Source organism: Choloepus didactylus, chromosome 12 (genome assembly GCF_015220235.1).
Source record: "Choloepus didactylus isolate mChoDid1 chromosome 12, mChoDid1.pri, whole genome shotgun sequence".
NCBI lineage: Eukaryota > Metazoa > Chordata > Mammalia > Pilosa > Megalonychidae > Choloepus > Choloepus didactylus.
Genome location: NC_051318.1, coordinates 19,662,111 through 19,684,794, shown reverse-complemented (window position 1 = coordinate 19,684,794; position 22,684 = coordinate 19,662,111). Strand labels below are relative to the sequence as shown.

Genomic DNA, 22,684 nt, shown 5'->3' with positions numbered 1-22,684 from the left:
GCACATTTTATATTATCTATCATATCCCTGAGGTCCGTTTTCATTTTTTCAATTTTTTCCCCATTCTTTCTTTTGTTCTCTCATTTCCATTCTGTCATCCTCAAGGTTACTGATTTGCTGTGCAGCTTCCTCTAGTCTTGTACTATGAGTAGCCAGAAATTTGGTTGACAGTTTCTTTTATTTCCATAAAATCATCTATTTTTTTATTTACTCTTGCAGTTTCTTATTTATGCTCTTCTAGGGTCTTCTTCATGTCCTTTATATCCTGTGCCATGCTCTCATTGTTTGTCTTTAGTTCTTTGATTAATTGCTCCAAGTACTGTGTCTCCTATGGTCTTTTGATTTGGGTGTTTGGGTTTGGGTTATCCATATTATCTGTTTTTTTTCATATACTTTAAAATTTTCTGTTGTTTTTGGCCTCTTGGCATTTGCTTAACTTGATAGGGTTCTTTTAGGATATGTAGGCCAATTCAAACAGTTTTCTCTAATTTGTCAGATCTACAACTTCATGGAGTACGCTTTAACTAACCAGCAGGTGGCATCCGCAAGCCACCTATTCCCTTCAAGCCAATTCTCTCCAACTTCGTCTTTGTGGTGAGTGGGAGTGGGAGTCTTGTGGGATCCAATTGGTGCACCAAGTTTGTGTGTGTAGTTGGTGCTGCCTGCCCTGAATATGTGGTGTGTGTCTGAGCAACTGGTTAGAGAGGGAGGGTGGCTTTAATAATCAAATCTCCCAGGTGTTCCTGGAAATTTAAAGCTGTTGCAATAGTCTAATCCTTCAGTTCAGTCTCGCCACATTTTGTCTCTGCCACTGAACCACATGTCCTTGGTATTGGCATATGATCCCTGGGAATTACGAGTGGGTCCCTCTTCCAAGCCATGCCCTCCTAGGTCCTCTGCTGAGGGAAGACTGTGCTACGTCACATTTTAGCGCTGTCCCCCAAGAAAAGTTCTGGGCCACAGGGCTGTGTAGTGGCTTTCCCAGTCTGTTGAAAGGATGGCTGAATGGGACATGTAATTTCCCCTTTTCACACAGCTCCACCTTCCCAGCTCCAGGACAATTAGCTGCAGCAAGCAAAGGGCTATTGTCCATGCCCAGCATTGTGGTGTGGGTGCGTGTTGTTGGAAACACTTCCAGTCACACTGGGTTGTTTGGAGAAGCTCTGGGCTGTGGCGCTGGCACTGGGCAGGAGTGTTCCCAGCCCTCTGGGATGATGTTGTAAGGGAACGCCTTCCTTTACTTGGGAAGTTGTGGTGTTTAGAGAATTATCTCAGCCACTGGACTTATTGCTTTGTCTCTCAGAGCTATCTTAGCTCTGCTAAGAAAAAGAAGGGCCCTCCTTGCATATCTAATGGGTATTGAAATGCTAAGAGACAAGGAGATTAGGGCCATTAAGGAACAATCAAGAAAGCAGAGACAAGGAACCTCACCCTCTGAATTTGCCTATGAGCCTGATTCTGTTTGAGCCCTGCCCTTCTCCGTTTTATGTTCACAAGAACTCCAAAAAGTCTCTGCTTTTTTTTTGTTTGTTTGTTTTTGGTTTTGGTTTTGGTTTTGCTATCCCTATCTCCTCTCCACCAGGCTGACTGCTCCCAGATTCTCTGGTGTCTGGTCTCAGTCTATCTATGTTTGGACTTTCATTTAGAAATATGAGTTTTCAATCAGAGCTGCAACTGCAGTTCTCCCTCCTCATTACCAGCACTGATGGCCCCTCCTCCCATAGGACTGAGCCTGGCAGGAAGGGGCATGGGTTCCCTGGCTGCAAGAACTTACAGATTTTGCTGATCTCAGCTGTTCCACACGTTCGTGAGTGTTGTATGAAGTATGCCCAAAGTCAAATTGCTCTGCGGTGTCCAGTTCACGCAGTTCCTGGCTTTCTATCTACTGCCCTGGAGGAGTAACTAAAACCTACACCTCACCACTCTGCCATCTTGCCCCTGTGTATAGACTTTTGATGACTGATTCTATCTCTTTGCTTGTGATTGGTTTGTTGAGGTCTTCTGTTTTTTCTTGGGTCCATCTAGATTGTTTATGTGTTTCCAGGAAATTTTCCATTTCCTCTAAATTGCCCATTTCCTCTAAATTGTCTAGGTTGTTGGCATACAGTTGTTCATAGTATGCTCTTAAGATATATATATTTTTAATTTCCATGGGATCTGTAGCAATTAACCCTTCTCATTTCTGATTCTGTTTATTTGGGTCTTCTCTCTTTTAAACTTTGTCAGTCTAGCTAAGGGTCTGTCCATCTTTTTGATCTTCTCAGAGAACCAACTTTTGGTTTTATTTATTCTCTATTGTTTTTTTGTTCTCCAGCTCATTTATTTCTGCTTTAATCTTTTTTATTTCTTTTTGTCTACTTGCTTTAGGGTTAGTTTGTTGATCATTCTCTAGCCTTTTCAGTTGTTCAGTTAGGTCTCTAGTTTTAGCTCTTTCTTGCTTTTTGATAGAGCTATAAATTTCCCTCCCAGCACTGCCTTCGCTGCATCACACAGGTTTTGATATGTTGTGTTCTCATTTTCATTTGTTTGTAGATATTTACCAATTTCTCTCGCAATTTCTTTTGACCCACTGGTTGTTTAGGAGTGTGTTGTTTAACCTCCATATATTTGTAAAAGATCTGGTTCCTTGGTGGTGGTTGATTTCCAGTTGCATTCCATTATGGTCAGAGAATGTGCTTTGAACAATTTCAGTCTTTTAAAATTTATTAAGACTTGTTTTGTGCCTCAACATATGATCTATCCTGGAAAACACTAGAGAAGAATGTGTGTTCTGATATTTTTGGATGTAACGATCTATATCAGTTAAGTCTAATTCATTTATCATGTTGTTTAGGTTCTCAGTTTCCTTATTGGTCCTCTGTCTAGTTGTTCTATCTATAGAAGATAGTGGTGTATTGGAATCTCCCACTATTGTTGTAGATGTGTCTAGCATGCAAGGTTTATTTTATCTGATATTAGTATAGCTACCCCAGCTTTCTTTTGATTGCAGTTTGTTTGGAATATTGTTTTCCATCCTTTCACTTTCTGTCTCTTTGTGTCACAGGGTCTGAGATGAGTCTCTTGTCAACAGCATATTGCTGGCTTATATTTTTAAAACCATTCTTCCAGTCTGTATACTTTAATTGGAGAGTTTAATCCATTCACATTCAAAGTTATTACTTTGAAGGCAGTTCTTGAACCAGCCATCTTATCCTTTGGTTTTTAGTTGTTAGATCTATTTTTCTTCCCCTCTCTGTGTTTTTCCTTTATTTTACCCTTACTAAAAACTCTTCACTGCTGTGCTCTTCTCCACACCTCCCTTTCTGTTCTTTTTTTCTCAGCTGGTAGAGCTCCTTTTAGTATTTCTTGCAGGGCACGTCTCTTGTTAACAGATTCTCTCAGCGTTTGTGAGAATTTTAAACTCTCCCTCAATTTTGAAAGAGAGCTTTGCTGGATAAAGAATTCTTGGTTGGCAATCTTTCTCTTTCAGAATCTGAAATACGTCATACCACTGCCTTCTTGCCTCCATTGTGACTGCCAAGTAGTCAGTACCTTATCTTATGTTGTTTCCCTTGTATGTGGTGAATTGCTTCTCTTGCTGCTTTCAGAAGTCTCTTCTTCTCTTCAGCATTTGACAATCTAAGCAGTATATGTCTTGGAGTAGGTTTATTTGGATTTATTCTTTTTGGAGTTTGTTGGGCATCTTTAATTTGGATATTTATGTCATTTAGAAGGGTTGGGAAATTTTCCCCAACAATTTCTTTGCATATACCTTGTGCAGTTTGAATATATTATGTCCCCCAGATGCCATTCTCTTTGATTTAATCTTGTGTGGGCAGATGTTATCAGTGTTGATTAGAATTCTTTGAGTGTTTCTTTGGAGATATGCCCCACCCAGCTGTGGGTGATGACTCTGATTGGATAATTTCCATGGAGGTGTTGCTCCACCCATTCAGGGTGGGTCTAAGTTGAGTCACTGGAGCCATATAAATGAGCTGATGGACAGAGGGAACTCAGTGCAGCTGTGAGTGATGTTTTGAAGAGGAGCTACAGCCAAGAGGGACACTTTGAAGAAATCACAGGAGCTGCAGATGAGAGATAGTTTGAAGATGGCTGTTGAAAGCAGACCCTTGCTCTGGAGAAGCTAAGAGAGGACAAATACCCCAAGTGCAACTAAGAGTGACATTTTTGAGGAACTGCAGCCTAGAGAGGAACGTCCTTGGAGAAAGCCATTTTGAAACCAGAACTTTGGAGCAGACGCCAGCCACATGCCTTCCCAGCTAACCAAATAAACCCCCTTTTATAAAAGCCAATCCATTTCTGGTGTTTTGCTTGCCAGCAGCATTAGCAAACTACAATGTACCTCCTAGCTCTTTACTCTTCTGTTCCCTTTCAGGAACACCAATGATTCTTGTATTTGTGTGCTTCACATTGTCCATGATTTCCCTGAGATCCATTTCAAATTTTTCAATCTTTTTCACCATTCATTCTTTTGCGCTTTCACTTCCCATCACCCTGTCTTCGAGATTGCTAATTCATTCCTCTGCTTCTTCAAATCTGGTGTACATGTCTCAAGAATATTTTTAATTTGATTAACACTATCTTTTATTTCCATAAGATCTGCTATTTTTTTATTTACTCTTGCAAATTCTTCTTTATCCTTTTCTAGGGTCTTTATATCCTTTACGTCCTGAGCCATTACATTGATATTTGTGAGTGCTTCTTTGATTAATACTCCCAAATTATGTGTCTCTTCTGGCTTTTTAATTTGTTGATTTCACTTGTCCATATCTTCTATATCCTTGAAGTGCTTGATAATATTCTGCTGGCTTTGGAGCATTTGCTTGTCTTGATAGAGTTATTTTGGGAAGTGAATATATATGAGTATATATGATTTGGTTTTCTGGAGTGTGGTTTCCCAAGTCTACCAGCAGGTGGCACTCTTGAGGCACAGCATGCTGGAGTGCAGTTTCCCTAGCCTGCCAGCAGGTGGCACTCTCAAGTAGGTCATTCCCCAACTTCTGTGCAGTGGGCAGAGTTTAAACTGAGTGGGGAACCAATCAGTGCACCGGATCTTCGTGTGCTCTGGTGAATCCAGGTCCTGGGGCTGCAAGGTGGGCCCCAAGCAGATACACAGAGAGCTTGATCATGGGCACACCGCAGCTGGGAAGTGGGCCCTGCCTGCTGGTTGTCGGCCTGCCCTGCACCCACGAGTGTCTGGGGTGTGGGGGGGCTCCCAATTGTCAATATGGCTCCTCTGCCTTCCCAGCTTCTCAGTGCTGCACCCTGCCCACCACCACCCATACTTTTGTTGAGCAAGAGCAATTGTAGCCCACTGGGTTCCCTCATGGGAGCTCCCCACTGTCAAGTTGTGGTGCTCACTCCCTTGGCGGGCAGCAGTTTTGCTGCTACCAGCCTGGGTGGGGGGGGTGCATTGGAGGAGGTGCTGTCTGTTTGGAAATGAACTCACCCTGTTCCTTGAGCTGCCTTCTCTCCTCCATTTTTGTCAGGTATCCCCTCCATGAACTGTGGGGAACCCTCTATGGCCAGTCACACCCTGGAACCACAGTCCCTGGTGTTTCCTCCAGCCCCTTTCTAGTTACTCTGTTGGAGGAGAAGCCCATCCACCCCACCTACTCCACCATCTTGCTGGAAGTCAACTGATTTTTGTTAAGGCCCCAAAACCCACTAAATTAGGACATAACAGCCTCTTCAACAAATGGGGCTGGGAGAATTGGATATCTATTTCTAAAAGAATGAAAAAGGACCCCTACCTCACACCCTATACAAAAATTAATCCAGCATGGATCAAAGACCTCAGAGACTGCACCATAAAACTCCTAGAAGATAATGTAGGGAAACATCTTCAAGACCTAGTATTAGGAAGTTGCTTCTTAGACCTTACACCTGAAGCACAAGCAACAAAGGAAAAATAGATAAATGGGAACTCCTCAGAATTAAAAGCTTCTGTACCTCAAAGGAATTTGTCAAAGAGACAGCCAATTCAATTGGAGAATACATTTGGAAGCCATCTATCTGATAAGAGACTGATATCTTGTATCTATAAAGAAATCTTACAACTCAACAACAGTAGTACAAACAGCCCAATTGTAAAATGGGCCAAAGATATGAAAAGACATATCTCTGAAGAGGAAATACAAATGACTAAAAAACACATGAAAAAATATTCAGCTTTGCCAGTTATTAGGGAGATGCAAATCAAGACCACAATGAGGTATCATTTCACACCAATAAGAATGGCTGCCATTAAACAAACAGGAAACTACAAATGCTGGAGAGGATGTGGAGAAATTGGAAATCTTATTCATTGCTGGTGGGACTGTATAATGGTTCAGCCACTCGGAATAGTTTGGCGGTTCCTAAGAAAACTAGGTATTGACTTACCCTATGATACAGCAGTTTCACTTCTTGGTATTTACCCAGAGGACCTGAAAGCAGTGACAAGAACAGATATCTGTACACCAATGTTCATAGCAGCATTACTCACAATTGCCAAGAGATGGAAGCAACCTAAATGTCCACTATCAGATGAGTGGATAAACAAAATATGGTAGGTACATTTGATGGAATACTATGCAGCAGTAAGAAGGAACGAGGTCATGAAGCATTTAACATGGATGAACCTTGAAGACATGATGTTGAGTGAAATAAGTCAGTTACAAAAGCAGAGACATTGTATGTTACCACTAATATGAAATCTGTGAAAAATGTTAAACAACAATATTATTTTAGGGATCTAGAGACAGACAGCAGCAAGTAAAGGGGGAATGATAATCTAATAAGAGCAGATAAGATATTGAGGGTAATCTTAATGATATGGGAATGCTCATGAATGACTATGATCATTTGTCCTGCATATTTTAGTGCAGTTAAATAACATTTTAGGTTTTTCTTTGGTTGGTTGGTTGTCGTGTTTAGATGTGCATTTCCTACTCAGAGATTATACTCTTTAAAATTTTCCCTTTATTTCTTTAAATAGTTGTGTGGTTTCATGTTTACATTTAAATTTTTCATCCATTTGGAATTTGTCCTGCTATAAGATAAGAAGTATGGAACCAACTTTATTAGTTTCCAGTTTGTTCCCCACTTTTCCCAACACCATTTATTGAATAATTCTTTTTTTCCTCCCATTGATTTGAAATGTAACATATATCATCTATTAAATTCCCACATGCTTTATGGTCTATTGCTGAACCTTCCATTGATCTGTTGGTTTTAATTATTACAGTTGTATAAAAATCTGATAGGTCTTGTGCATCAGTATTGCCCTTTTTCCAATATGCTTGTCTAATTCCAGAAGAAAATAATTTTTTGAATCAGGTAAGCATTATTTTAAAGATATTATTTCTTAATTTGTGTTTTGTCATATACCCTGCGAATGTTCACTATTTAAATGTATACTTGAAACTTGGCTGAGTTGGAAAAGGGCTACTCCTTTTTTTAACAGCTCATTTACTTTGGTATGATTAGGTTCTAATTATTTACAAAAGTATTAACCTGACTCTCAAGGACTTGTCATCCATTTAAGACTTTTTTTTTAGAAGGATTATAAGAGAATTTATTAATTTCTTTTTTTTTACATTTTATTTTGAAATAAATTCAAAGTTATAGAACAGTTGCAAAAACAATACAAACCCCAAACACAGAACTCCAGCATTCCCTGACCCCCCCAATACCCCAATCCACTAACTTTAACATGTTGTCACACCGCTATTTCTTTCCCTTCCTCCCTCCCTCCCTCCCTCTCTCCCTATCTATCATTCATCATCTATTGCTCTGTCTTCTGAACATGTAAGAGCTAGCTGCACACATCCTTGAACAAACACTATAATTCAGATATACAATTCCCATGAACAAGAACATTCTTTTATGCAATCCCATTAAGCACAGCTAAGAAGTACAAGAGATTCAACAATGATACAAAGCTTACATTCTATATTTCCTTTTCCTTATGTCTCAACTGTGTCCCTTTGAGCCTCCTGTCCTGCATTCTCAGATCCCATCCAGGGTCATCCTTGGCATTCAATTGTCATCTATTTAGACTGCCTTTTTTTTTTTTTCCTCAATTGTGGAAACATATATACAGCCTAAATCTTCCCATTCCACCCCCTCCCTAGCATTCCATTAGTGGGATTAATCACATTTAGAATGTTGTAATGCTATCACCTTCCCACCATCCATTACTAGAAATTTCCCTTCCCCTCAAACAGCAATCCTACACTCACTTCTTAACTCCCCATTGCCCCTTCCTCCATTTCTCTTGACCCATACTCTACTTTTCATCTCTATAGTCATATTCTCTGATAATTTCTTTGTGTTTACTGTGGGGCTTAAAATTAAACCCTTGAATCCATAACAATCTTGTGTTTTTTTTTTGATACCAACTTAATTTCAATAGGACACATAAACTATGTACCTATACTTCTCCATTCCCCCACCTTTATATAGTTCTTGTCAAAAATTACATGTTTTACATTGAGTTCAAAACCACTGATTTGTCATTAGAGTTTGTGTATTTTATATCCTGTAGGAAGTAAATAGTGGAGTTACAATTCAAAAATTATTGACTTCTATTTGTATTCCATTGTGGTCAGAGATTGTGCTTTGAATATGTTCAGTTGTGTTTTTGTTTTTGTTTCTGTTTTTGTTTTTTGATTTATTGATGCTTTTTTATGTCCCAGCATTTGGTCCATTCTGGAGAAAGATCCGTGATCACTAGAGAAAAATGAGTGTCCTGGTGCTTTGGGATGTAGGTTCTATATATGTCTGTTAAAATTCTATATGTCTCTCTCTCCTTTCTTTGTTTCTCTGTCGGTAGGGCCCCCTTTAGTATCTGAAGTAGGGCAGGACTTTTATTAGCAAAATCTCTCAGCATTTGTTTGTCTGTGAAAAATTTCAGCTCTCCCTCAATTTGAAGGAGAGTTTTGCTGGATAAAGTATTCTTGGTTGGAAATTTTTCTCTCTCAGAGTTTTAAATATGTTGTGCCACTGCCTTCTCGCTTCCATGGTGGCCGCTGAGTAGTCACAACTTAGTCTTATGTTGTTTCCTTTGTATGTGGTGAATTACTTTTCTCTTACTGCTTTCAGAACTTCCTTCTTCTCTTCAGTATTTGAGAGTCTGATCAGAATCTGTCTTGGAATAGGTTTATTTGGATTTATTCTATTTGGAGTTCACTAGGCATTTATGCTTTGTGTATTTATATTGTGTAGAAGGTTGGGGAAGTTTTCCCCAACAATTTCTTTGAATACTCTTTCTAGGCCTTTACCCTTCTCTTCCCCTTCTGGGACACCAATGAGTCTTAAATTTGGACGTTTTATTTTATCTATCATATCCCTGAGATCCTTTTCGATTTTTTTGATTTTTTTCTCCATTCTTTTTTTTGTTCTTTCATTTTCTGTTCTGTGGAGCTCTAGGACACTGAGTCGTTGTTCAGCTTCCTCTAATCTTGTATTATGAGTATCCAGAGTCTTTTTAATTTGGCCAAGAATTTCTTTTATTTCCATAAGATCTTCTTTTTTTATTTAATCTTGCAATTTCTTCTTTATGCTCTTCTAGGGTCCTCTTTATGTCTCTTTTATCCTGTTCCATGGTCTTCTTCATGTCTTTTATATCCTGTGCCATGTTTTCATTCCTCAATTGTGATTGCTTGATTAATTGTGCCAAGCACTGTGTCTCTTCTGATGTTTTGATTTGGGTGTTTGGGATCAGGTTCTCCATATTGTCTGGTTTTATCATATGCATTAAGATTTTCTGTTGTTTTTGGCCTCTTGGCATTTGCTTTACTTGATAGGGTTCTTTCAAGTTGTAAAAAAAAAAAAAAAAAAAAAAATCTAATTTTTCAGAAATACAAGTTGGTGGCGTACGCTTTCTCCAGCTAACCAGCAGATGGCATCTGCAAGTCACCTATACCCCTCAAGTCAGTTCTCCCCAACTCTGTCTCTGTGGTGTGTGGGGAGATGATTTTTGTGGGGTTCAGCTGGCGAACTCAGTTTGGGTTTGTTGTTGGAGCCATCCGCCCTGAATGTGGTGCGTGTGTCTGGGTGGTCAGGGAGGCAGGGCTGCTTTAATATTCAAACCTCCCAGGTGTTCCCGGAGATTCAAGGCTGTTGCAAGAGTCTAAGCCTTCATTTCAGTTTTGTCCCAGCTTTTCTCTGTCGCTGACCCACAAACCATCAGCATTGATGTAGCGTCCCTGGGTTTTCCAAGCGGGCCCCCTTTCTCAGCTGTGATCTTCCAGGACCTCTGCTGAGGGAAGGCTGTGCTATGTCACTAGTGTGCATTGTCCCTCAAGGGAAGCCCCGGGCTGCCGGGCCTTGCAGGGGCACTCTCTGCTTGATGCAAAGATTAGCCTACAATTCTTGACTGGTGTAAGTTCTGACTGAAAGGCAGGTAGTAGAGCTGGGCCCCACCCCTTTCCTCTTAAAGAAGATGGACTCTATAGGGGGAGGTTATTAGCATTTCAGTGGTCTCTCTCTGCCTGTGCCACACCCCTGTCTGGGTCACAGAACTGGGAACTGAGAATGGCCCAGGCTTTCTCCACTGAGTCAAGAAAGGAACAGAGCTAGTCCGAGGCAACCCTCCAGCTCTCCAAGGTCAGTTGTCACCCAAAGCCTCTGTCTACTTGTTGGGGATTCGTACCTTGTAGTGAGCAGTTCACACTCGCTAATTAAAACCCCAGTTGGAGCTCAGCTGAGCTATATTAGCTTGCTGGGAGAAAGCTTCTCTCTGGCAGCACGAGGCTTTGTAGCTCGGGCTGTGGGGGAGGGGTCTCCTGATTTGGATCCGCAGTTCTTACTTACAGATTTTATGCTGTGATCTCAGGCATTCCTCCCAATTCAAGTTGGTGTATGATGAGTGGACGGTCACGTCTGTCCCCCTGCAGTTATTCCGGTTTATTTACTAGTTGTTTCTGGTTTTCTTTAGTTGTTCCAGGGGGACTACTTAGCTTCCACTCCTCTCTATGCCGCCATCTTAGATCCTCTCCTCCCATTTAAAACTTTTATATGCAACTTTTATGAAACTTTTATATGCAGTTTTTTAAGGTTTACATGCAACTTTGAAAGGGACACTCTTTATATTTTGATTCAAATCATAGTAACATAAGCATCGTTTCCTTTTTGTTTTGCATATTGTTCATAATCTGGTTTAAATATATCTTCATTTAGTTACTTTAAAACTTTTGAAATGCCTTTTCCATTTTCTCATTTTCATAATACTTCTGTAAAGCAGTATAAAAGGCTAAAATAATTTATCTCAAATTATTAGTTTATTTTATGGCTAATTTACACTTTTGGTACTGCTAATTGTAAAATCTTGAGCCAGTCACTTTACTTGAATGGTCCTCATTTTCCTCATATGTGAAATGAAGGGGTGCTTAAAATTCTGTGATAATAAGAACAAAGAGAGATTATGATCTTTATGTACCAAGTACCTGATGGATTTATTGCTGATATTTTCTCTAGATCTCAGATTCCATGTCTATAAAATGAGGGAGTTATACTTAAATGAACTTAAAGGTCTCTCTGGTTTTATTTTCAATGTACCTACCCATGTTAATTATTTATTCTTGGGCTTATCCTCTGGAATAAACAGTTGCTTAATGATTGCGAAGTCTTAAGCATGTTTGTTTGATTATTAGTTTTATTCTGCATTTTTCCTTACATTATAATTTTCCTTTTTGGGCAGTCTGTTTCAGCATCCTCTGAATTGAGTGAAGAATTGCAACATAAACTTTTGTCTAAAAAAAAAAAATTGAAATCATCTAAGCTGGAGTTTCCTGAAATGGCGGAGTTGGATTCGCAACTACCAGTACAACCTTTAACATTCACTTATGGATTTGGAAATGTGGGAAAGCCATTGGATTTAAGTCAGATGGATCCATTTAAAGAAACAGAAATTAGACAACATAGTATATCCTTTTTACCAAAGAAGGCTGTTTCCAAGCATTCTCGTTTGTTTGGTGCTGCAGCCCCTTGTATACCCTGCCTAGTTGCCCCCCAGGTTGATTCTGATTCCTTCTTTCCTCCCCATTTACCTCCTCAGAGCACTCTTTCTGGTTCTCTTGCTACTCCCAAGCAGTTTGGTCCATCTAAATATGACCAAGACCTTGAGACGGGCAGTTGTATTGATGTCTCCCTTGAGTCGGATTCTCCTCTCAGGCTGCCTATCCAGAACCCAGTTGTTGGAGACGCTGGTGGTTTTGGTTCTTTAGCTGCCTCATTTGGCTCCAAACAGTCTAAAACAGCTGAAGACAAGGTCAGCCACAGTTGTGCTGGTTCCAATGTGTTGCACTCTTTTCCCAGTCTGTTCTCCCAGAGCCCACCTGTTGGACCTCTCCCTGGTTCTGCTTCTTTACCTGCGTCGTTTGGCTCGAGGCAGTCTGAAATTTGTCTGGAAGGAAAGGTCACCAGTTGTGCTGGTTCCCACGTGATGCACTCTCCTCCCATGTTCTTCTCCCAGAGTCCACCCATTGGATCCCTCCCTGGTTCTGCTTTTTCAGCTACCTTGTTTGGCTCCCAGGGGTCTGAAATTTGTCTAGAAGAAAAGGTCAGCAGTTGTGCTGATTCCCGTGTGTTGGCCTTTCCTCACAGGCAAATTCCTACAACTCTTCCTGCCAGGAGTTTTGGCTTTGCTCATCCTTCTGCTACCCCCTCATTTCATTTACAGAATTCCCCGGTTCCTTTAAGCACCAGTTACAAGCCGCAAATAGCTTTATTTGCGCTTGCCCACGATGACCCAGGAGATTCTTCCCCATCAAATATTTCTGTCAGAAGTGAATCATTAGATTCTCTCCAGCATGGTATTCGTACTGCCTTATATCATGAAAGCTCTTCTGAAACAGAAAGTGATGATGAGAGACAAGTATCTCTTGCAAGTCGTTTTTTAAAAAGGGAGGTGATTGAAGCTGACACAACAAGAAGTGACTTTCCCTCAAGCTTTCAGGCACAAAAAGATGAAGATGACATAGTCTGCAAACAAAGTTGGATGAACTTTGTGCCTTGGACTGAGCTCTTCAGTTTACAAACCGAGGTATTGATCTTTCTCTTTAAGTCTGTAGTTAGTTAGCTTCATAGTTTAGAACAGTTTGATTCAAAGTAGCTGGCCAGGGATCTGTTATTACCAGACCATGGTAAGGCCGAAACTTGCGCCAAAATGTAAAACACAGTGCTTCCTTCAATTGAAAAACTCTTGTACCAAAAAAAAAGTGTGGACCCCAGAGTGAGACTGTCGGAGTTTAAATCTTGGCTCTACTGCTTATTAGCTGTGTGATTTTGAATAAGTTACTTAACCTTTCTGTGCCCCAGTGTCCTCATCTGCAAAGTGGGTATAATAATAGACCCTAAGCAAAAAGTTGCTGAAAGAGTCAAAGAAGAGTACCTGGCACTAGTTCATTCAGGTTGGCACATATTATTACTGTTATTTTTTTAATTGTTGTTATAGATCCTTTAACCTGTGCACCTGCCTAAGTCTGCATCCTCCTTTCTGCTTCCTATCCTAGTTCCCCTAAGACCTGGAGTCTGTCTCTATCTGCTTCAAGGTTAGAGTTCTCATGTTCAGGCTTACCACATGATGAAGATCAGCCTTTAAAGCAGTGACTCCTAGCAGGGGTGGACAGGGGATGGTGGAAACAGGGAATGTGTCAATGTAGTTTTACAGAGCATGTTCAATATGACAATTTTATATTTCTTGAAACTGTCATTTTCAAGTTTCAGACTTGAAAGGGTAAAATGTTTATGTTAAACAAAAGGAATCATTATATTTAAGAAACATTGGTTCAAAGCATTGTTAGAACAAAAAAAAATGTGTAGTACCATTATTCAAACTCTCTATACATGAACTTCATTCAGCTTTTTTAAATAAACACTGCTAGGTACTTAGTGTGCAGCTTAGTGTTTACGAGATTCAAAACAATTCTGCATCATTACTCTATGAAGAACTTTGATTCCACAGTAATAAAAGTTTTAGAAATGCTTTAATTAACTGAATTGAAAAGAATGAAAACTTATTTTATTTCTTATGTAATGCAATCCCAATAATGGAACTTAAATTTGTTTTTTATTTTGTTTTGATTTTTTACTTTCATAGGATGGCTTCTGGAAACTTACGTCAGAACTGGGATTTATATTAAACCTTAATACAAAAATTTTAAATAGCTTTCTTGAAGCAAAAGGCATTCAGTCTCTAGGTAAGTCACTATCTTTCCAGCATGCATTGAATGGAATGCTCTAAATTGTTATAAATTAATTTATAAATAGTACTAATGTAATAACTATGTAGGTTATGTGTAAATGGAGTTGTATTTGTTAACCAACAAAGGAAACAAGGGATTAGTTTATAGTCATATCTTTACCGCTAATTAAGGTATTAACTGCACAAATTTATTAGCATTCCTAGTCCTAACTACTCTGAGAAACAACTCCCCAAATATCAGTAGCTTAACTCAATAAAAGATCATCTTCTTTGTCACATTACAAATATTAATCAACAGGGAAGCTGTACTCCATGAAAAATTTAGAAACCCAGGCTCATTCCATATTGTGTGTCTATGGTCTTCAACATGTGGCTTTAAAATTACCCTGGTGAAAAATAAAAGGAAGAAGAAGGAAAAAATATTACACTGACATCATCCACCTGGATGACAGGAAGAAAAGTGAGAAAATGTGGCAAGAACTAGTCACTTAGTCTCACTCGGATACAAAAGGGCTGGGAAATGTCGTTTAGCTTTGTGCTCAGGAAGAGAAAACAGGTTTGAAGAGTGCCTTAGTTTGCCAGAGCTTGTCTTAGAATGTTAAACACTTCAATTATTCAGGTATGGTAAAGTCAGGTTTAGAGACAAGGAGAGGAGAGGTTTTAAAACAGGTTAGATTTATTGGTTACAATTCCCAGAGAAGTACACTGCACACCATGCAGGGCCACCGGGAGTACAACCAGACACAGGGCAACTGCAAGGGGGAAGTGAGAGAACGAAGAGAGACTGTGGGCTGCAGGCTTTATTAGAGTCTAGGGTTGGTGTTAGCAGTTGGGCAATCAAGTATCTGATTGATGGCTGTTTGGATTTGAGACACTCGTGTAACTGGGCAGGGGCCTCTAGACACTGGAGTGAGGAGAACTTAGGGTACCTTATCCCAGGGGAGCAACTAGAGGGGGAGCCCTAAAAGTTGGGCTGATGTGGTGGCAAAACATCAAAAAGGTGTTTTGAACTTGAGAAGAGTAATACAGAGCTGCTGTAACAAAGTACAACAGACTGGTTGGCTTAAATAACAGGAATTTATTATCCCACAGTTTTGGAGGCTGGAAGTCCAAAATCAAGCTGTTGGCAGGATCATGCTTTCTCTGAAGTCTTTGGTGTTCTGGTGGTGGCTTGCCAGCGATCTGTAACTCAATCTCTCCCTCCCTCACATGGCCGACTCTCTCCCCATCTGTCTCCTCTTGACTGTGTTCAAATTTCCTCTGCTTGTACAGACTCCAGTCGTATTGGATTAAGGCCCACTCCAATTCAGTTTTGTCTCACCTTAACTAACAACATCTTCAAACATCCTGTTTACAGATGAGTTCACATCCACAGGACTTGGGGTTAGGACTTGAATATGTCCTTGTGCAGGGCATGATTCAATCCATAACAATGCACATCTTGCCAGCATCTGCCAGGGAAAGCCATTCAGCCTCTGTGGATCTTGGTTTCTTCTTAAGACTGTGAAGAGAATGGATGAGGGGGTCTTGGACATCCAACAAGTGGCCTGAAGTCCAAACACTGCCCCTGGATTAAGAGATTTTTTTAATAAAATAAACTTTCTTAAAAGACTACACAGTATTCATAGATGAATTGAATAGCAGAGTTTAACTACCCTGCCACCACATCTAAATTTTCACACTTTTCACATTCCGGGCTAGGTGGTTTAGCAGATTTTTAACCTGCCTGACCTGCACTAGACTAAAACGGAATGGTGAAAATATGGATGAGGAGAGGGTTCTTGTTCCTGGAATGGTGGAAGAGCTTGTACCTGACTAACTCTCCTGCTGATAACAGTTACAGACTCGGGACAAAATATTAAATAAACAATTGTTTGAAGACCTGGAGAGTAACCATAAATAGGCAAAAACTCAAGGGGACAAATCCTTGAAAGAAGGGAAGCAACCTAGGTGAGCTCCACATTTATCCAGCTGCTCGTGCAAAGACACATCTCGGTTCACAAAGAGAAACTGTCTTAATGGATTGAGGACAAGGGGTCAGAGTTCCAGGCTGCCAAAGTGACTGGAAATAGAGCATGGAAATCATAGAAAGGAGGGAGCCAGAGTGGGGTGCTCTGAAATCTGTATACAAATTCCCCTTAGATTTTTAGCTCACCCCTAACCTATGCATGCACAGACTGGGACTTAAAGAATTAAAGAAAAAAGCATCATAGGGGAAGCTAAAGAGCTGAGCAGAGATTTCCGCTGAACCTTGACTTCATGTTGAGTGAAATAAGCCAGACACATATCACATGATTTCTCTTATATGAAATACTTGGAATAAGCAAATTCAGAGAGACAGAAAGCATATTAGTGGTTACCAGAGGGTGGGAAGGGGAAGGGAATGGGGAGTTACTGTTATTGTATGAGTTTTGGTTTCAGATGATGGACATAATCTGGAAATAGATCATGGTGAAAGTTGCACAGTATTGTCAAAGTAATTAATGTCAATGAATTTTCCACTTAAAATGGTTAAGTGATTTTTATGTCATGTATATTTTACCCCAACTGAAAATAAAAAAATTATTTTTAAAAAAGCCAGGTATATACCATGGGAATGTAAATCCAAAAATTATAATGGTGTTTTCCCTTGAAGAGAGGGAGGGAATTGGATTGGAGTCACTGTACAGGGGAAGAGCTTCAACTTTATAACTCATTTCTTTTAAAGAAACAAGAGAAATTTGAAACAGATGTAGGAAAATGTTAAGAGTTGACAAGCTTGGTGATGGATAATTATATTCATCATGTTATCATCTCTACTTTTCTGTATGCTTAAAATATTTAATAATCAAGAAAATAAGATAAATTAGAAACCCGCTACTTAATAAGTCAAGCCCTCAATCTTAAGGCTTGCTCTTGTGAAACTTATGGCTGTAAAGGCTAAGCCCACCTACAATTATGCCTAGGAGTCACCTGCAGAGAACCTCTTTTGTTGTTCAGATGTGGACTTTCTCTCTCTAAGCCCAACTCTGCAAATAAATTCATCACCCTCTCCTACACTTGAGACACAGATCCCAGAAATGAGCCTGACCCTGGCATCAAGGGCTTGAGAGTGCCTTTTTGACCAAAAGGGGGAAAATAAAGGCAACAAAATAAGGTTCTGTGGCTAAGAGATTTCAAATAGAGTTGAGAGGCTATCCTGGAGGTTACTCCTATGCAGGCTTCAGCTAGATGTGCCAAATGGCCACAGTATGACAAGCACAAATCAACAGTAGTCCTGAAAACCCTAAAGAATACCCTGGTCCCTATCTAAATAAAAGTTTCACTCACTAAGTTTATTCTTCAGAAACTTAAATCCTCCAGAGTGTTCCTATAAGTCTCAAAACCCAGAGGCAACAGTGTCTTCTAGAATATTAACCAGATGTGTCCCCTTTCCCATAATGTCAACATCCCCTTTTCTACATGATCAAGTTAGAGTGGTCACTCCTAGACATCCCTGAAGATCAGGAAAGTGATTAGAGGAAGGCATAGCAACAGAAAAGATGGAATTTAACAAAGGATTACAAATACTGAATCTTTATATAATTTTACTTGTTAAATTGTACTTTGAAAGTTTTCACCTTTCTGTATATATATTTCATAGTAAGGAAATAACTGAAATTGTGGAACTGTAACCCATAACATTCTTTGAAATTTCCTATATAACTACTTGTTAAATCATACTTTGATACTTACCACCTTTCTATATACATGTTATATTTCACAATAAGGAAATAACTGGGAAGAAAAGAAAACAAGACATTAAGTGGTTATATTGTGGTGATACAAACAATGCTGCATATCTAGCATTTTACAAGGACATAAAAATGATTTATCTAGGAGACTGTCAGGTGGCTCTAATGATACTGAAGATAGGTATGAAAAGTTTGAATAAAATTAGTTTCAGTAGTTCAAAACTAATCTTTTATATAAAGTGATTTTTAATATGTGACTTGCATTATTTTTTAAAATATAAAATCACGTTAATTTCTAGGTTCAATATACCTAAACATTCATTTACAATTTTGGAATCTCATAATAGAGAATATACCTTCATTTGGATAAATAGCACTGGTTACCAGAGGTACTCATTAGAGATAATTTGATGCACTGGTATAATTGGCCCTATCTGTTGTTTATCTGTTGTATATGTAGAGTTTACTCTTCTGAGCTATTTGTAGCAGAAGCCTAGTGTTCCAGTTTGCTAATGCTGCCATTATGCAAAATACCAGAAATGGATTGGCTTTTATAAAGGGGGTTTATTTGGTTACAAATCTACAGTCCTAAGGCCATAAAAGTGTTCAAATTAAGGCATCAACAAGAGGATATCTTTACTGAAGAATGGCCAATGGCATCTGGAAAACCTCTGTTAGCTGGGAAGGCACGTGGCTGCCTTCAGCTGGCCTTTTCTCCCGGGTTGTGGTTCAAAATAGCTTTCTCCAAAATGTCACTGGGCTTCTATCTTCGCTCCTCTCTCTCAGCTCCTGTGCATCCTTGCTTCTTTCTCCTGGGGCATTTCTCTCTAAGTATCTAGGGGTCCTCTCTTAGCTTCTCTGGGGCAAACTCTTGGTTTTATCCCTTAGCTTAGCATCTTCAAATGTCCTTCTGTGCACATCTCCAAGCATCTCTAAGTATCTCTGTCACTCCCAAGCATCAGTGTCAGTGCCTGTTTTGGCTTCTGAGCTCTCTTAAGTACTCCAGTGAAGCAATCAAGACCCACCCTGAATGGGCAAGGTCCACACCTCCATGGAAATAACCCAATTAAAGGTTCCACTCTAATCAACAGACTAGAAAGTCTGCCCCCACAAGATTGCATTAAATAACATGGCTTTTGTGGAGGACATAATAGATTCAAACCAGCACACCTGGAAACTGAATTTTGTCCTCATACTTCATGCCCATCTGTTTATTGAAGATGGTAGGGACACAGCTCTGGAGATCGTTCTATTTGCTAACAACCATCAGGATAATATAAGGCACATGCTCCAATTTTCCTCATTTGTTATTTAAATAGCAGGACCTTGAAGAATATTATATAGAGTTTTATGTCTGCTAATGTATTATTTTCATAGTATTCTAATTCTTAAAATAGAACTTTTATAAATGGGTACAGTTTGAGATGCAGAGTTTCCAACAGACATAAAGGAGTTGTGGGTTTTTTTGTTTCTTTGTTTTTGTTTGTTTTTTCATTTTAGGTATAAAAGGAAGAGAACTTCTCCTGTGCCTGATTGCCACATTGCTGGTTCTACAGTTTTTTCGCACCAGGTTGGAACGAGAAGGAATAGTCTTCAAATCACTGATGAAATTGGATGACACTTCCAATTCCAGGTGGCTTTAACTGCTAGTGTTAAATAACCCAGTTATATTTCCAATCATTGCTTAAATAAATCTCTTTTAGTTTCCTAGCTGCTGAAGCAAATACCATTCAATGGGTTGGGTTAAACAACAGCTCACAGTTTTGAGGCTAGGAGAAGTCCAAACTCAAGGTGTCATCAAAGAGATGCCTCAAAAAGCTATGGCATTCTGGGACTGGCTGCTGGCAGCCCTTGGTTCTTGGCTTTATAAGTACAAAGAGAATTTTTTCACAAGTAACATCTTGACCACAATCTTCTGTGGTAGACAGGGCAGACACAGTGGTTGTGCATTTGGGGTTGTACAGGATCCTTGGGCTCAGGGAGTTGCAGTGTAGCTTATACTGGATCCCAGATCTTCTGGCTCCTGGTTTAGTAATCTTTTCACCATAGTGTGTTTATTTTGTGTGCTTCAGGAAGATCCACCATTAGATTGTTGGGACCAGCCTGCTTCCAACAATTGCAGGGCCTAGAACAGGAATATAAAGGGGGTGGGGAACAGTGATGGGAAGGAAGTTAATACATTATGAGTATGGGGTTTCTGTTTGGAGTGATGGGAAAGTTCTGGAAATGAGTGATGGTGAGGGCACTGCAACATTGTGAATGTGATTAATCCCACTGAATGGTATGCTTGGGAATGGTTGGGATGGGAAAATTTATGTTGTATATATGTTTCCACTATTTGAAAGAAAAAGAGTGACTAAAGAGACAATGACAAATAAATGCAATACATGATCCTAGACTGGATCTAATAATGGAGGAGAAAAGGCTCAAAAGGACATTATTGGGACATTTGAAAAACTGAAATATAGAATTCCTTGAACTTTATAATTGTACTTAAGGTGGTTACATAAGGGAATATCCTTGTTCTTAGGAAAAGTACAGGGAAATGTTATGTGTTCGAGGAGAATAATGTATAAAACCTACTCTCAAATGCTTAGTAAATAGATGATAATGATAGACTGATAATTATTTACAGTTTTTAAAAGTCTTTATTCCTTAGAGACACTCTCACATTTCAAGATGAAATGAAAATAAAAAAACACCTATTTTTACCTTTTCAAAAAAGGCTAAATTCTCCATTCCCAACAGCATCAAACATAGAATAGGTACACAGAAAATCCTTGATTGAGCATTTCACTATGTATAAATTATGCCTCAATTTTAAAAAGCAGCATTTTCTCTTTAATTTTCCAAAATAACTACTTGAGAAGGAATGAAATTTATTAAATTAATATTAACTTAAATACTTTGAGCAATCAGTGGATGGGACTGAAAAATTAGTATTTAATAGGCGCAATGGAAGAGGTACTGCTTCCATTTAGATCTTTTCCAACTCTGATAGCCTTTAGAACAAGTATCATATAAATTTAGCTTTGTACCAGTCTTTTGAATTTCAATACCACAAAGTATTAAACCAAGATTTTAAAAAATAATGAAATATATTCAATTACATTGCTTACCATTATTGTTTCTATTATTGTGAGAGCAAAATGGTTTCTTTGTTGTTTTAATAAATAAAATTATTTTAAATATTTTCATTTCCTCTTTATTGTATATTTTAAACGTTTACTTTTTTTTCTTTTATGCTCTAATACGTAACATTAAAGCAGTAGCACATGTGTATAATTTAAACGGGAGTGTATGACAAACTTTCCCCACTAATGGGATGGTCAACTGGATTAAAGCAAGGCCAGTTATTAGTGAGAATATTTAAAATCAGTTTGGGTTTCAGTAGTTACTAACTAAAAGAGATTAATAAAATCTCATACTATCATCATAATTGAGGAAATTGAGGCTCCCAGTGTTGAATGAAAGTTGTACAGTATCACACAGGCAGTATTTAGAATTAGGATTTGAACCCAGCTCTTAACTACCATACTACTCTGATGGCTTGTTCCCAGTTCACAAGGGGAAAAAGTTAGGAAGATGGAGAGAATTTTCAAAATTTTAGTTTCCTCCCACAGAATTTCCTTTAAAACTTTGGTGTATGTTACCATTTGTTCACTGACAATTTGTAGCAGATAACAAAACACATGAGGAAGCAGCAAATTAATATTAATGAAAAATCTCAGAAACAGTCAATCTAGAATATTTAACAGCATATTGTGGACACAGAGTCGAAGTTATGTTTTTATGTTGGTGCCCATTTTACTGGTTTTTCCTAATCTACATGATAAAATTAAATATATGTCAGTTTCATGGGTTACTTTCAGGTATTCTAGAAGTAACTAATCAAATTGAGAATTCCTGGTATAGGAATTCTAGAATGGATAGGATTGAGATTGAGAGGAGTGGGAAGCAGCCAATAAACAACTATATAGAAGCAAGAAACTAGAGTTGTTCCAGAGTGAGCAAGGAAGCCTGTGAAACAGTAGGTGCTGGGAAGTTAACGTGTCAACACAGTATTCTGGTGTCTTAATTTTGACAGAATCATTGCATCTGATAATGTGCTGGATTTGTTACATTTCATATGTAAATTATATTTGAAATTGATGGCAACTTTTATTTTTTAATCTAGGAATATTCCCTGGGCTTTTGAGAAAATACAGAAAGCAAGTGAATGGGTAAGAAGAACTGAAGGACAATACCCATCTATCTGTCAACGGTTTGAACTGGGGAAGGACTGGGACTCTGCTACTAAGCAGCTTTTGGGAATTCAACCCATAAACAGCACTTCTCCTCTTCACAGAGTTCCTAATTACAGTGAAGGCTGACTTGAATGAAATTATGCTTTAAACTTTTCTTCATGCTTTTATGTATAAAATAATCAAATCCTAACAGATATCTTCAATGAAATTTAACTGGTTTATCCAATGTATTAGTTACCTTAAAGTAAATAGACACAGAATGGATTATTTTGATGAACTAACCAGCAAAAATAAAAGACAAATAACAATATTCTAAAATTTTTGTGTTCGAATGTTTTAAGGTGGTTAGAGACACATCTGGATGGTCCTGGAGGTTTATTTCTTTCTCTTCCAGGAATCTAGCAGAGAGCTGGTCAGCTGCACTGAGCCAGCTGAGACAAGATCTTTGGCTGATGTCAGCATCCCTAGCAGCAAGCCTTTTCCCAGGCCCTGTGTATCCAGACCACCGCCCTCCCAAAACATCAGTTCTCCAG

At 39.0% G+C, this 22,684-nt stretch overlaps 1 protein-coding gene across 1 annotated transcript in view; it reads left to right on the top strand.

Moving 5' to 3' along the window:
* The window catches only part of PARP4 (poly(ADP-ribose) polymerase family member 4), a 130,169-nt gene extending 107,700 nt beyond the window's left edge, over nucleotides 1–22,469 (top strand). Inside the window, exons 26-29 of the mRNA XM_037799895.1 lie at nucleotides 11,687–13,030; nucleotides 14,087–14,186; nucleotides 19,405–19,537; nucleotides 22,082–22,469. Of these exons, the coding sequence (XP_037655823.1) occupies nucleotides 11,687–13,030; nucleotides 14,087–14,186; nucleotides 19,405–19,537; nucleotides 22,082–22,277 (1,773 nt within the window). The 3' untranslated portion in view covers nucleotides 22,278–22,469. The remainder of the gene's footprint in view (nucleotides 1–11,686; nucleotides 13,031–14,086; nucleotides 14,187–19,404; nucleotides 19,538–22,081) is intronic.
* Nucleotides 22,470–22,684: the final 215 nt, after the last annotated feature.